The 14,633-nt window shown below is 55.2% G+C and overlaps 1 protein-coding gene across 1 annotated transcript; it reads right to left on the reverse strand.

The window, feature by feature from the left end:
* Window positions 1-65: 65 nt before the first annotated feature.
* Window positions 66-14,280, reverse strand: LOC140711217 (uncharacterized). Its single transcript, XM_073014126.1, has 9 exons — window positions 14,229-14,280; window positions 12,491-12,587; window positions 7,969-8,178; window positions 7,646-7,712; window positions 6,406-6,479; window positions 2,841-3,143; window positions 2,105-2,271; window positions 1,073-1,352; window positions 66-953 (listed from the first exon to the last, which is right to left on the reverse strand). Exons 1-9 carry the CDS (start codon window positions 14,278-14,280, stop codon window positions 473-475), a joined length of 1,731 nt encoding a protein of 576 aa, XP_072870227.1. The 3' UTR covers window positions 66-472.
* Window positions 14,281-14,633: the final 353 nt, after the last annotated feature.

Below are 14,633 nucleotides of genomic sequence, written 5' to 3' on the forward strand. Positions count from 1 at the left end.
AGCTTTTGGACATGGAGCTCAAAAGAATGACCCATAAATACTTTCCAATACATACAGCATCTTAATGTGTTTTTCTTTCTTTTTTATTTTTTGTAGACACAGAGTCTCATTATGTGGTCCAGGCTGCTCTGGAACTCCTGGGCTCAAGCGACCCTCCTGCCTCAGCCTCCGAAAGCACTCGCATGACAAGCATGAGCCACTGTGCAGGACCCACAGCACTTAAATTCCAAAATCACCTTGAAACCCTGACCTTCCACCTGCCCTGGTGGCTTCCAGAGGTCAGTTCCTCTTCCCGTGCCGAAGGTTTCTTGTCTTTCGCGGCCCAGGTAAGGTCACTCCAGGTGCTCCCTCTGCTTCTGAAGGCCTTTGACTGAGAAGCCACTCTGGGTCCTATTAGGACCCCAAGGCGGCTCCATTCGTACTCGCACATCTCCCGGCCGGTTTAAGTCACGCTGGCCAGGCTATTTCCACTTCACTCTCCTAATTTCTCCAATCCCATCCTCTGCTGCATCACCTTTTCTTTCTCTGAGAACCCAACCCTGCAGGAGGAACGCTGATGCTGGGGTCCTTTAACTAGAACGCTAACGCCAGAGCACTTCCCCGGGCGCTGGGGGGCGGGCTGCCGGGCGGGGCCTGGCGCTGCCACCGGGGTGTCCCGCGGGGGCGGGGGCGCTGGGCCTAGGGAGGCTGCGCTGCTGGCTCGGGGAGCGAGCGGCGTACTGATGTCAGGGCCAGGGCGCATGGAGACGACGGGCCGGGCATCACGTAGGCGCTCGCGGCGGGCGGGGCGGCGCTGACAGCGCCCCAACATGCAGCACCCGTGCCGCCCCGCGCGCTCAAGGGCGAAGGGAAGGTCACCGGGACCGAGGGCGGGGGCCCATTCCCACTCCATCCTTGTGCAGTGCGCGGTCCCGAAACGGGAGGAAATCCGCCATCCGCGCCTTTCCACGCATCTGCGGCAGGAGGAACCGGGAAAATAAAAATCAAAACCCAGCTCCGGGCGCGTCGCGTCTCCAGCCCGCGCTATCACTAAGGCTCCCAGGTGGCGTTCGCCTGGGAAGCGCCGATCTACCCGCCAGGGGCTGCGCGGCCTGGTGCGCTCCACCGTCCGGGCACCGGCGCCCTCACGTGCACCCGGGGCCTGGGGAGCGCAGTCTCCACCACCTCCGGCTCTTCAATGTTAAATGTCCTCCTGGCGCGCCCGCGTCGTGGACCCAGACTCGGGTCCCTCCTGGAGAGCCGCTTCCACATTGCAGGGCAGGGGAAACCCAGAGCCCGCGCCGCGGCGCCGCTGACGTCCCGGAGTCCCCGCTTCCTGGTCCTTCTCGTCCGCGGAGGTCTGCGGGGAGGGCCTGGGACCCATTTTAGTTTTCGGTTTTCTCACGAGCCGAAAGGCAACAGCACATGCGAGCGCAGGAAACCCATTTTTAAAATCTCCCAGCGGAAACGCGAGGGGCTGCCGGACCGCCTCGGAGACGCCAGGCGGGAACCCAGAGCACTCCCTCCGCGTCCCGCATTGCAGCAGCCAGGACCCCGCCCACGCCGCGCGGGGCACGAGGCTACAGGAGGCGCGCGGGGACCCGGCCGTTTCTTCCTCGACATGCTGGGGGGCGGCGTGGGGCGGAGTTGAAGGGCGGGGGGCCACTTAGGAAGTGATCGCGCTGTACCCACGCTTCGGAGGGGAAGCCCGGCCGGGTCCTACAGCTCAGAGGCAGAACGACTCCCGAGGGTCCTCCAGGCGACCCCCTCTGTCAGGCTCAATTTAAAACATAAACCGGAGGGGGTGGAAAGCTCACTATCTTCCGGATGGACGTTCCTACCGCCATGTCCCTTCCTCCTCCGCCCCACCCGGCAAGGACCCGGGGGCTGCCTTGCTGGCTCATGCCGCCCCGCAGGTACCCCTGCTGCTGCCGGGCACGGGCTTCTCCCCAGTTCTCCCCATCGCTTCCCCGCTCTTCTCCCTGGTTCTTCCCATCGCTCCTCCACCTTTCCCCGCGTCCTCCCATCGCTTCCCCCCTCTTCTGCCCCATCCCCCAAATCCCCTTCGCCTTGTTCTCCTCGGCTCCGTCCGCCCCTCCCTCGCCGCCGGGAGGGAGGTGCGCACCTTGAGCATCCTCGCCTCTGGTCAGCACGCCGACTGCCTTGCCGGCCCCGGAGAGGTGCTCCAGGAACTTCCGCAAGGAGCCCTTAGGGGCCTGGGAGTCGTCAGTGTCCATGGCGAGGAGGTCGAGAGGAGCCGCTAGTCCCGGTGCGCAGTAAGCAATGTGGACCCTGCCCGAGCGCGCGGGAGTCGGAACTGCTGCCCCGCCCTGCCCCAGGGCCAATGGGCGGTGACGGGCGGGGCCCGAGCGCAAGGGAGGGGCTGCGGGAGCGTGGGCGTGGCTAGGTGCAGGGAAAGGGGCAGGTGCGGGCGGGGTGCGGGAGTGGGCAGGAGCACCTACGCCGGGGTCGTCGTAGGTGGGGGCCGTGCTAGCGGTGAGGTGGGCCGCAGACGTGGGGATAGCGCCACAGGTAGGCGGGGTCTCTGCGGGTGGGGCCGCGTCTCTGGTGCTCGAGACTCGCGGGTGGGCTGGAAGGCTCTGGTTGGGGACTTCAGAGATGCCCGGAGTGCCACAGGTGGGGGCAGGGGCAGCGTCCGGGGGAGGGGAGACCACAGGGGGGCGGGGGTCACATCGTTTGGGGGGCGCGCCAGGGTGGGGCGGGATAGAACGCGGGGAGCATCTCCCGGGCCGGGTGAGGGAGACCTTGAGTGGGCGCGAACGTCTGGGCGGGGGGAAGCCCTGCACTTGCGGGGAGCGCCGATGGCGGGGCGGGGTGGAATTGGGGCGTGGAGACCCCACCTGGATGCGGAAGTTCGCAGCAGGCCCGGCCGCTCCGGCGGTTGTTGGCGCAGAGCCCCGCTGCGCGCACAGCTTCTAGTTGCCGGCAGGATTCCTCCTGGGGCTGCGCTGGGAGCCTCCGGGCGCGGCTTCCTCGACCTTCGCCCCCAGGTATTCTCTGTAGTCTGAGGTCGGGAAGGACGAACGGAGAGTAGATCCTCCAGGTGGTGGGAAAAACTGAGCGCGGCGGGCTTAGCTATGACGAAGCTGCGATTTCCCGGGCCCACGGGGGCTGTGGCGTCCACTCGGTTCCTGCTAATCCCACTGTATTATAAGGTGGGGAGAGTCAGCTTGCATAGTGAAACCAAAGAGAGCTGCGAGATGGAGAGTGAGAGTGAGAAACCAAGAGAGTGAGACACACACACACACACAAACACACAGAGAGAGAGAGGGAAAGAGAGGGAGAGGGAGAGAGACAGAGAGAGAGAGACAGAAAAAGTCAGAGAAGCAGAGACACAGAGAGACATAGAAAGATAGAGAAAGATGAGGGGAAGAGAGAAACAGAGACACACAGAGTCTTAAAAAGAGACACAGAGAGACAGAGCAACCAGGAGAGAGACACAGAGAGGGAGAAACAGAGACAATTTAAACCAAAAGAGAAAAACAGACCAGAAAAGAAAAATAACTAGTAGAGCTCGGAACTGCGAAGGTGGCATCATTCCGTTAGTCTCGGGTTTTGCTTCCTGGGTTTGTGACATGGTCAGAGTCCTTGTCTTTGATTTCCTAACACAAGTTGTTAAAGTTGGAAGTGAGTGTGAAATTGAGTTAGTCTAGCTTTATTCTTTCACGGATGAGAAGTGAATTATCTTCAGCAAGGTGGGTGCAGGCGTGGTCCCCGGGGGTCACTGTGGTGAACAGGCTGCCCTTGTGGGCAGCCAAGTTCGTCATCACTGGGACAGAGCCCAGGACACTTCCCCGGCTGGCCAGCCTTTTCCTAGAACCCCACACATTGCAAAGGATGGAGTCCAGATCTATACCATAAAGAAACGAGGGTGGTTACAGAAAGCACCACGATCTCAGCTGAGTGGCTCTGAGCACCCCAACGTTGGGGCACCTCAGTACAGGTTGGGGCAGCTCAGGCTGTGCCCAGCAGGGAGGCCGGCCCGATCAAGCTGCGGTCTCCACCCTGAGAGTGTGGGCTCCTTCCCCCAGCGCGGGTTAAAGCATCGTGTGTCCACCTGTGCAGTGACTGGTCCCAGTGGCCCTGGAGGGCTGAAACCCTGGGTCCCGCCACTGGTCCAGGGCATCCGTTTCCCCTTCCTGCAGTTCCTGTGTCTGTGTGTCCAGGGGGCTCCGATCCCTGTCTTAGGACCATGGCTGAGGGGACAAGTTCACCCGCTTTGGAGCTGGCCCGGATCTTGGTTCTGTGGATCCTCGCTGTGTGGCTCTGGAACAGTTCTGTCCTCAGGAGATGGATCTTCACAGCCGCCTCTTGGGGCCATGAGGAGAATTAATAGGACGACCCCCGGGTAGCTGCTCAAAGCCCTGTGTGGGGCCAGCCCTGTGTCTCCACCAGTTCCTTTGCTCTGTGCTCCGCCCCACTGTCACATCGCCAGCCTTTACTTCCTTTTCCTTGGACCCAGACAGCGAATGCTCCGCTGGTCTTGGCAGCCCCTTCTCTAGTCTGTCCTCAAATCACTTCCTGACGGACAGCCCTGACTAGCCATCAACGTGACCAAAACCCCACAAAATAGAACCCAACTTTCCTATTAAGCTGTACAGAGCTGTCCCAGCCCCACTTCCCACAGGCTGGCCTCATTCGCCATGGGATCCATGGTTCTCACCTGGGGCTGGGGGTGCCCCTGGCATCTGGTGAGGAGTGTCAGGGATGTCCCTCCAGGCCCAGTACAGTCCCCCAGCTGGTGGCCGGCAGACAGCAGCACCCAACCTGATGTCCCTGTGGCTTCTGGTTCCCCGAGGCTGGCTGTGCTTTGCTGCCTCTACATGCTCTCAGACGGGTGCCCTCTCTCCACCTTCACTGGTTAGCAGTGTTCCATCCATTAGAGCTCAAAGCACTGCCTCCCGGCAATGCAGCCCCTTCTCCTGGCCTGCCGTCTGCCTGTGCCCCGCGGTCTGTACCGTGTCCTCACGGACCGATCAGAGCGAGGCTCCCAGGGATGGAGAGGTTCCTGCTTGTGTCTGCTTGTGTCTCTGTCCCGCCTTCTCTGGACCTGGCACCGTGGCCTTTGCCGACAGAGGTCTTGGGTTGATTGTCAGTGAAGCAGACAATCTATATGGCTCTAAATGGCTGTGAACATGCTTGATTGGGTTATTTTAAAATAATTGTATATGTAAACATTTGAGTGTGACACAGGTGGATTTTTGGGCTAATGGTCTTGTTCTTCAGGGAGTAACCACAGGCCCATCCACAAGGACCATTTCCAGCTAATTTATGGAACGCTGTTCTACCTGGTTAATTTTCAACATTATCTCAGCCTGAGAGGTAGGTCAGCATGTGACGAAGTTCACTGGTTTGAATCCTAATCTGCTCCTTAGGAGCTGCACCTTCCACGCCTTCGTTTCTTCCTTGGTTAGGTAGGGAAGGTATGAGCTACCTCAGAGTTGTGAGTGAGGCCTGCATCGAGTGACCGCATTAAAGTGACAAGGACTGCACCCGGAGTGTTGATATTTAAAGACCTTTAAACATCGCGATGCCGCATTTTGGTACCCAGGTAAAACAGCAAAGTTATTTCAGATGCAGACACAGACCCTCGGTGAGGTGGGGGGCTGATGGCAGGAGGTGGACCACCGACCCTGTAACGAGGGCGTGGTCTGTTCGAGGCTGAACGAAGTGCACATCATTGCATGTACCACGGAGGTCCCTCTCGTGAAGTCCTGGAAGGGTCCATGTGGCTGAGCCATGTGGTCTGTCCATGACGTCCGGCAGGAGCAGAGCTTTCGGGTGCAGCCTTGCTCTTGTGCGCACAGCCCTCAACGGTCTCAAAAGTCTGAGGCTTAAAGCAGGCTTGGGGTTTCCTTACACCTCCTGGACATCTAATTTGCCTGGCAAACATGTTTTTCTTGGGTGTAAAGGTGAAGGAGTGGGTGATTCTGGTGAAAGTGTACTAATTACTGCACTTCTGGGTCAGTGGCGCTTGGTTGAAGACACTATCTGCCCTGGATGGACATCTCTGGGGTGGTGAGAACCGGTGGCTGGATGTCGCGGGGTTGCCAAGAAGATGCCAATTTTTTCCTTTTTCCTCAGTAACAACACCCTACTTTGTTTAGGGAAGCAGCACACCCAGCTGAAAATCCAATTCTCTTGCACGGCAGAGCGGCTGGTGACACAGGTCCAGATGCTGGGATGCTGATGGGGTGTCCTGGAGTGGGAGGTGTCAGGAGGCTTTCCCGACCCACAGCAGCCCTGGGCCCTTGTCCGGCCTTCTTGCCTGGGGCATGACACCAGGAAGGAAAGCAGCTTCGGGGGCCCGAGGGCCAGAAGGCAGAGTCCTGGCGTGTGAGGCAGGCCTGGGCCAGGCTCCTCGGAGGATGTCACAGACCTGCTGCCCATGCAAGGACCACCCACCTCTGAGCCCCACGCAGATTTTCCTCCGTAGCCAAGTGAAATCCTGGTACGGCGAGTGAGGCAGTCAGAGGCACCTTTTGTGGAAGGAGGACAAAGCTGGAGAGAAAGAGGTTTTCCTAAAGGCACAAGGCGCTGATTCTGCGTTAGGGATAATTCCTAGGAGTGTGGTTGCTGGTGGGTGGAAAACTGTAGCCAGAGAATAAGTGGGAGTGGCACTTGCTGGTATTTAACTGATTCGTTCACGAATGGTCCGAACAGTTCCAGAGAAAAGAACATTTCGGACACAGAAGTTTTCACCCTGCCTGACAATCAGCCTGACCGTGGGCTGTTCCATCCTTCCTGGGCGACACTGAGAGGGTCTCAGGCCCTTCCGGCCCTGTGCTGGCATTTCCCCAGGGTGTGTGCCCCATCCCGAATAGGCTGGAATGCCTCTGGGTGCAGCTGAGCCTCTTGAAAATGGAAAAGACATGTGATGTGCTCTGGCTGAACAGGAAAATGAGGGAGGACAGGGAGAGGGGCCTGGAGGTGAGGAGGATGGTGAGCAACACTGGGGACAGAGGACGTAGGGTAACACCAGGGACAGGGGGATGGAGGGTAACGCCGGGGACAGGGGATGGAGGGTAACACCATTTCTCCAGGTGCCTTTGGGGGATGCTGCCGCCTCTCGCACCCCAGAGTGAAGTCAACAGGATTCTGTCCCGTGGAGCCCCACAGCCTGGCAGCTGGGATTGTCGCAGTATGAACCACTGTTCACTAGCTCTGCACCCTGGGACAGGCTCCCTGGTGTTTCCACCCTGGTTTCCCATCTGGACAGTGGGACCCTGATGTCCCCGTCCCAGCTGCGCCCAGAGCCCTGGACTCCAGCGTGTCGTCGGCACTCATTAGCGTTTCTCTTGTTGTGGTCTGTGGATGAAGTGGCTCTCTCTTTGTGTGTTCACAGCCCTCCTGCTCACTTTACCTTCTGGGAACACTTTTTACATAGCTTCGTATGTGGGGAGGACTCGAGTGATTAATTGAATGTTTCATCAGGTGCAGTTCTTCTGTTTCCCAGTTTTGACACAACATTTGGTGAAATTTCCAGGGACTCCTGTGGTCAGCCTCACGGTTTCACTCTGTCACTTTCTAATGCAGTATTCTTTGGGAGTCTTTTCAATTAAGCGCCATCATTTAAAAATAAGTTTTATAATATGCAGTTTCAGGTTAATTCTTTACCTTTGGGTCTCAGGCAGTAGCTACCTACCTGTGAGTAGTCACAAAGTTTCACGCAGTTTTCTCTAGGCGTCCCTGGCTCGTAGCTCAGCAGATCCCTTCAGATGAGTCAGCCAGCTGTGTACCTGCATGTTCAGGATACTTGTCAGGGGCCTTCCTCAGAGCAAGACCGACGCTTACCTCATCCTTGGGACTTTGGAGCCCGCCCTGGAGAGACTCCAGCCACATCCTAAGGGGCCGTCCGGGTCCCACAGGCTGGTGGGAGTGACTTCTGAGCCACTCCAGACCACACTTTGTGTTCCTACACCCCACAAAGCCACTTAAAGTGCCATGTTCTGGTGCTGTGTGCCTCACCAGTGTGCCACACAAGCCTGCACGGGGATCTGAGCGGGCGCTGCCTTCCTCAGGCTATGCTTGAGTTTTGGGGCAACTGGAGCACTCGTGGCTGTGATTCTCGCCACTGTCTGGGCTTCCCTAGAGGGTCTCACCCGCAGCCTGAGGACCACATCGGCAGCCACCGAGGAGCCGCCAGGTGCGGCCTTGGTCCCACTCAGTGCTTCTCGACTTTGGTGAGAGAGGAGACAGCAAAACTTCAGCTGGGAGCCCCAGGCCTTCTCTGCTTGGGGCCTTGGGACTGACATAGCACAGATCCTGCCATCCACGTGCTGGGGGCCCCGCCGTGCGGCTCCCTCCTCTGGTTAGGGACTGCACCCTTGGGCTGTGCACCTCCTGGTTCTCACACTCAGGGGCCCAGGGAGGGTGGTGGATGAAGAGAGAAGGAGAAGGGTGGCAGTTTGAGCCCAATTGTGTTGGCTTCGTCTTCCGCCTCTTGTCCCTAAGTACATTGGCAAAGTTTTCCAGATGAAAACTCAGAAGGGATTTTTAATGACTGGAATCTGTGAATTCCATGGAAGCCAAGTCTGTCCACCTCTTTCACCCGCCTCATTTCTCCCCGTTGGGGCTGATTTTGGCAGCGTTCATAGGGGCAGGGATGGAAGGGGTGGGGGTCAGCCGTTGGCCCTGTGTCCCTCCCCTCCTCCCCTCAGCGCCACAGCATTTCGGTGTCATCCCCTTCCGTGCACGCGTCCTCAGGAAAACCAGGTGCGGCTGGAGGGAGATGCCTGTGCCCACTCCCGTGACCTTCCCGGCCACCCTGGCTGCAGCGGCCTCTCGGCAGGCATCTTTCTGGTACTGCCTCCGTGCCCCTCCCATCACCTGACGCTCGTGTTCCTGAATCTTCACGCGTGTGCTCTGTGCAGCCACCTCACGGGTTCCCTGGGAACGGAGACAGTGTCTCACGCCCGTCAGAATGCTCTTCTCTGTCCACTGAATAGTCCAACACAGAATCATTCCTCTGTGATTATTTATGCTTTGTTATGTAGACCTGGAATAAAGAAAAAGTGAATTTAGACATTACAGCCATCAGGTTGAAGCTTAGTAATTGCATTAGGGAATTAAATGGAAGCATTTGAGCTTCTCGAGTTCTAATTCCACATCTTCGTATCCCCATCACCCCATACCCAGTGTCTAACACAGCTCTTGGTCTAGGAGTTTCTTGATAAATGCTTACTGAATTGAACTGTACTGAGCTTAACATTCCCACCCAGAGTTAGAAGCCAGTCCCTGAACAAATTGCATTTAGAATATGAGTTTGACGTTACTGTGGTAAGGGGTATCCTACACGTCATAATTCCTAGTCAATGTTGGGTATTTAGTCAAATAGACTCAAGTATAGAGAAGCATAGGCCCATCTGGCAAAAGGGCAAGGCACGGTGCTTTAGGTCCAGGTCCCCAATATCAACTATGAAAATAAAACGTCAACTCCAATGACAGCCCTGTCCTAAGCTGGTCACTGTTTACGCTAACAATTATAAACAGCTCGAACTTGCTGTCCTGAGAGGCAACGTACACTCCATTCTCTCTGCAGTGTAGCTGCCTTGGTGGATGGAACATGCCCCTCCTCCCTCCCTCTCCCTATCCCTCCCTCCCCCCTCCTCTCTCCCTCCCTCTCCCCTCCTCTCTCCCTCCTTCCCCTCTCCTTCTTCCTATCTTCTCTCACCTTTCTCCCCCCACCTTCTCTCCTGGACAAGGGGTAGAAGAGAGGAGACCTCCGGAATCTTCTGCTTCATCCAAGCAGCTTGGGGGCAGCATCAACAGCTGCAATTTGGCTGCCCCAGCAGGTGCCTCAGGGCAGCCTTTCTGATGGGAATCCTGGAATCGTGTCTTTCTTTAATGTGTCCTAAAGGCTGGAGGACATGAAGTGAAACAATGCTCCATGCTCAGTCCTGTGATTTTGTGTAATTATTGGACTTACTTTGAAATTAAACTAAATGATACCCAAGGTAGAGCATGAAAAAAAAAAGAAAAAACAGGCTATGGTGTTTGAAAAACAAACAAAACCGTTTGGTTTGTTGGTTTGTTCTTAGACCTTCACAGGCTCCTAGGTCACACGTTTCAGTTTCTCAGCAAGTGACATTCTCTGCAGAAGCTGTGTCAGTCTCTTGTTTGATGATGTCAGCCACAGCAGAAAGAAGCACTCCGTAGGCCCCGTGCTCAGCACCTTGGCGTGAGCTCCTGCCATCTTTCGTTCATGCTCATCACAGCTCTGTGCAGTGGGCATCCTCCTGATCCCTGTGGGAGGATGGGGGATGGAGGCGGAAGGGTGAGTGATGGCAGGATCACATGAGGGGTCTCTCCCGAGGTAGGGAGGGGAACCGGCCCAGGACCTTAGTGCCCATCGAATCCTTCCTCCTCCTCCTCTGCCTCTCTGTGACTGTTTGACTCAGGCTGCAGGGACGGACATGAGTATGTGCAGAGCCTGTGTGCACCCCTGGGAATGTGTGCTCATATTGGCAGGGAGGGATGTGAGGTTGTACAGAGCGTGTGTGCATACCTTGGCGGTGTATGCTGGCGTTGGCAGGGACAGATGTGAGCACGTATGGAATGTGTGTGCACACCTTGGGGATGTGTGCTGGCATTGGTAGGGACAGATGTGTACAGAGCGTGTGTACACACCTCGGGGTGTATGCTGTTGTTGGCATGGACAGATGTGAGCGTGTACAGAGCATGTGTGCACACCTCGGGGTGTGTGCTGGTGTTGATAGGGACAGATGTGTACAGAGCGTGTGTGCACACCTGGGGGTGTGTGCTTATGTTGCTTTGTAACCGGCAAATACGTGGCCCGTTGCGTCGGGCGGCCCTGCGCCCGTGCTGAGTCCGTCAGTGGCCCTCGGGTTGGGGTCTCCGTCTGCCCAGACAGCACTCGAGTGGCTTGAGGTTTCAGATTCTTCCTCTACGGATACTTGGGCCTCCTCAGGACCAAACATCAGAACCAGCCAACTGCAAACTACAAGAACGTTCAAATGCATCTTCAGTAGGAAAAACAAAAGCAATTGGAAAAATTTTCCAACGTGACCCCGTGGTTAAGCCGTTAGATACTCCAGCCAACAGATTGAGTCACTTTAAAATTCACACCAATTAAAATGGTTGTGAGAGTTGCAGACCTTTACCGCTAAACCTTGAAATAATTGAAGCATTCTGCTCCACTTGCTTACAAACTAGGGTTGGGGATACCTTTCAGTCCAAAGTAGCAACCTTCTAAATCCAGCTTAGATGCGAGGCTCCCACTGACACAGGAAGAGACAGTGGCCCTTGATTATTCTCCTGTGTTCAGATACTGTGTCATTTCCTTTTTTTTTTTTTTTTTTTTTTGTATACTGATCATCACTTCTGCTTTTCCAATTCAAACTAAAGGGAGTTTAGTTCTGTTTTGGAGAAGCTGTGGTTAGTGGTTTCTTTTCATGGTTTGCTTAATCTCTTAAGTCTGGTGCTTACATTACCCAAATAGACTTTTCTTTAGTACCACAGTGCCATAACCAGGGCTTCTCCCTCCATATCTGCTCCCCAGGAGGCTCCCTAGGAATGGGAGCTGGAGATCCAGCCCCTCTCCATGTGCCGTTTTCTTTGAGTCCAAGGCAGGTTTGGCTCAGAGAAGAAAAGAGGCCTCCGGGTTAGCTGCCTCTGACTGCTTGCTTGTGAAATGTTTAATGATAAGGCGACTTGAAAACTAATTTACACATTGATAGTTGTAGCTTGAAGTATCACCGCAGTCATAAGAACAAGAAACACTCCCATAAAGTAGATAAGCAGAAAAAAAGCCATAGAAGTTTAATAGAGCACAAATAAAATGGTGTTGTAAGAATGTACAGTGGGAAATGCTCTCAGTCCAGCCAGATCCAGCTGTGACGTCAGTCCAGCTGTGGTGTCCTCCTGTAAAAACATTCAGCCACATGTGGCCCTGATTGCAATCACTAGTCTGAATTTTGATCCAGAATGTTCTTGGGGGCCGATGCTGGGACTGTTCCAGCAGTTGAGTCTGATTGGGCGTCACGGTGGTGATGTGCTTATCGCAGACAGCTGGGCTGAGTGGTGGCCACCCGTGCACTCGCCACGTGCAGCCGTTATTCTGGTGATGGGGTTGCATGCGGTGCGGCTTGTCCACCTGGGCTATTAAAGTACAGGGAACCCAACCGCGGGCGGGTGCCTCCCGACATGAGAGCTGTCTTTTTTATCCAGGGCCCTCTGGCGCTGCAGACCCCTGCCGCCAGTCTGAGCTCACAAGGAGGTACCGGAGGGCTCTGCTGGGGCATGGAGGTCCCTGAGCAGGTGGTCACTTATTGCTTGTGGAGTGGTCCGTGGCCTGTGAGTTTATTCTCGGGGTTTGTGTGGGCGAGGTTAACCAGTTCACAGCTGGGCACTTACCCCTTACACAGGTGACACTAGTTAAAGTGGAATCTATATTAGCTCACACAGGCGTGTCTGAGGAACTGGGAGGGTGGGGAGGTTTGGCCCTAGCGCTAGAGCCTGGGCTCCTGACATTCTGCGTCTTCCTGTTGGGGGGCCATCAGGGCCGCTGTGAGTCCTGAAGACAGTAGGTGCCATATGGACCAGGGGATGCAGTAAGCCTCTAGAGGCTGTGGGGGGCAAGGAGACGGTCGCTTACCCAGAGCCAGCCCTGCCGACACCTCGACGTTAGATGGTGGGAACTGTTTTGGACTCCAGCTTCCAGAAATGTGAGAAAATAAGTCAGTGTTTAGGGTGCTAAATTTGGGGTGATTTAGTGGAGAAATAGAAAACTAGCCCACAAAGGTGCACGCATTAAAATGTGCTCTCTCCAGGTGTTCACAGTGGTGTGAAGGGGATGGCATCAGCGTTCTGGGAACTGTGCAGTTTCACTGAAGGAAGGGGGTTCGCCACTCCTTTCCTCATGTAACTGAAGGTATGTATGCCTGCCACACTGCCCAGGAGACAGGGACTGGAATTCTGACTTTATTTCTTATGGGAACTAAGCCACAGTCAGAACACAGTGAGGGCTGAAATGAGCTTCCTACAGCCTGAACTGGGAAGAGGAATCGCAAGTAGCTTGTTTTTTTCTACACAGACCTGTCCTTTCAGGTTTTGTTAAGTTCTGGAAAAAGGGAGAAGCCAGGCACACCTCAGCGAGGGACAGTGTTTCTGGAGGTGGCACGGCTTCAGCCTTAATGTGGCCGTGTGGTTGGGAGGCTCAGAAACTGCCCTCCAAGGGCACTCATCTGTTCCTTATTGCAGTAATACTTCGTATACAGAAATCCACAGAAATTACAGTGCGGGAGGCCTCTGGTCTGGATGGGTTTGTGTGGACCGAGGTCACGGGGTGTTGTCCCAAGTGCTTATCCTGATCTGGCAGAGGCTCTGTTTCCAAATAATTCTTCAGTTTCAGAGCCTATATCTGAGTGATAGTCTTTTAACTTTGTTGCATAAAAGTAAAGTATGTCTTGAGGGTCTAAAAACCTATTTAGTAGTCATGGCTTTAAACTCATACGTGGGGCTTTGGGATGGAGTGAAAACCACTGTCACCTGCGTGGATGTTGCGTGGTATTTTTAGCGTGGTGGCCTGCTCATGCCTTGAGCTCCATCTGCAGTGTGAGCAACAGCTGCGCATTTGAGAAATGTAGGCAGGTCTGCTTGCTCCTCCAGGGGCCTGCGGGCATCCGGGTGAGGGGCCTGGGATGAGGCCACATCAGTGGGAAGGAGCTTGATTGTGTCAGCAGATATGTCTGCTTCTACAGGCCTGAAAGCCAGCCAGAACCCAGTTTTCCTTTGGTCATCTAATGCCAAAAAAAAAAAAACCGTTTCTTGGAGATTCTTGTAATTTATATTAATGAACCATTTGACCATAAATAAAATGTTATAAATGCATGAGGCTTTACAATTTGGCAGATGTGTAACTCACATGTCGTTATATCAAACTGTTGAAGATATTTGTTTCACTTGAAGGCTTTTAGCATTTTATGCGCAAACCAAATGCCAGTAGCATTTTGAAGGAGTATTTTGGAATTTTAAACACAGTGGGACAGTGCTGGGTCTCTGGGATGCTGGTGAGGTGGACCTGACCTCAAGCTCTTGGAGCTTGCAAGCAGGATTCCTAAATTGTCACACCTGCAGTGCTGGAAGTCAAAGTGGGTTTCTGTAAATGAGGTATTAGTGCAATAAGGAACAGATAAGTGCCCTTGGAGGGCAGTTTCTGAGCCTCCCAGACACCCCAGGAGGAAGCGGGGTGGGAGGCAGTTACCCACCAGAACCTGGACGGTGGATCGTGTTTGCTGGTGGCCCTGCTTGGCAGGCCATTACGTGCAATAAGAAACAGGTGAGTGCCCTTGAGAGGTTTCTCAGCCCCCTTCAGAACCACAAGTGGAAGACGCTCCAAGGTGGGGGGTGGGGGTTCGGTTATCCACAGGAGCCTGGTTGGTGGAGCTGGGTTTGCTGGTGGTCCTGCGTGGCAGGTCATTACGTGCAATAAGGTACAGGTGACTGCCCTTGAGGGCGGTTTCTCAGTCTGCTTCGGAACTGCAAGTGGAAGACGCCCCAAAGTGAGGGGAGGCTGGTGGTAGGTTATCCAGTGGGGCCGGGTTTGCTGGTGGCCACTGCGTGGCAGGTCACTGCGTGGAGCGATGGGAGGTGAGTGGAGTGGGAATAGAGGA

The sequence above is a fragment of the Chlorocebus sabaeus genome, unplaced genomic scaffold (assembly GCF_047675955.1).
Source record: "Chlorocebus sabaeus isolate Y175 unplaced genomic scaffold, mChlSab1.0.hap1 unalloc_scaffold_298, whole genome shotgun sequence".
In the NCBI taxonomy this organism is placed as follows: domain Eukaryota; kingdom Metazoa; phylum Chordata; class Mammalia; order Primates; family Cercopithecidae; genus Chlorocebus; species Chlorocebus sabaeus.

What these genes read in the sequence shown, in the direction of transcription:
- LOC140711217 (XM_073014126.1), bottom strand. Translation starts at nt 14,280, where the DNA reads ATGGCCTGCCAAGCAGGGCCACCAGCAAACACGATCCACCGTCCAGGT. An exon ending in AACTTTGTGACTACTCACAG is followed by an intron (nt 6,480 to 7,645) that starts GTAGGTAGCTAC and finishes CTTCCACAAAAG; the next exon opens with GTGCCTCTGACTGCCTCACT. An exon ending in CTGCGAACTTCCGCATCCAG is followed by an intron (nt 2,272 to 2,840) that starts GTGGGGTCTCCA and finishes GCGCTCGGGCAG; the next exon opens with GGTCCACATTGCTTACTGCG.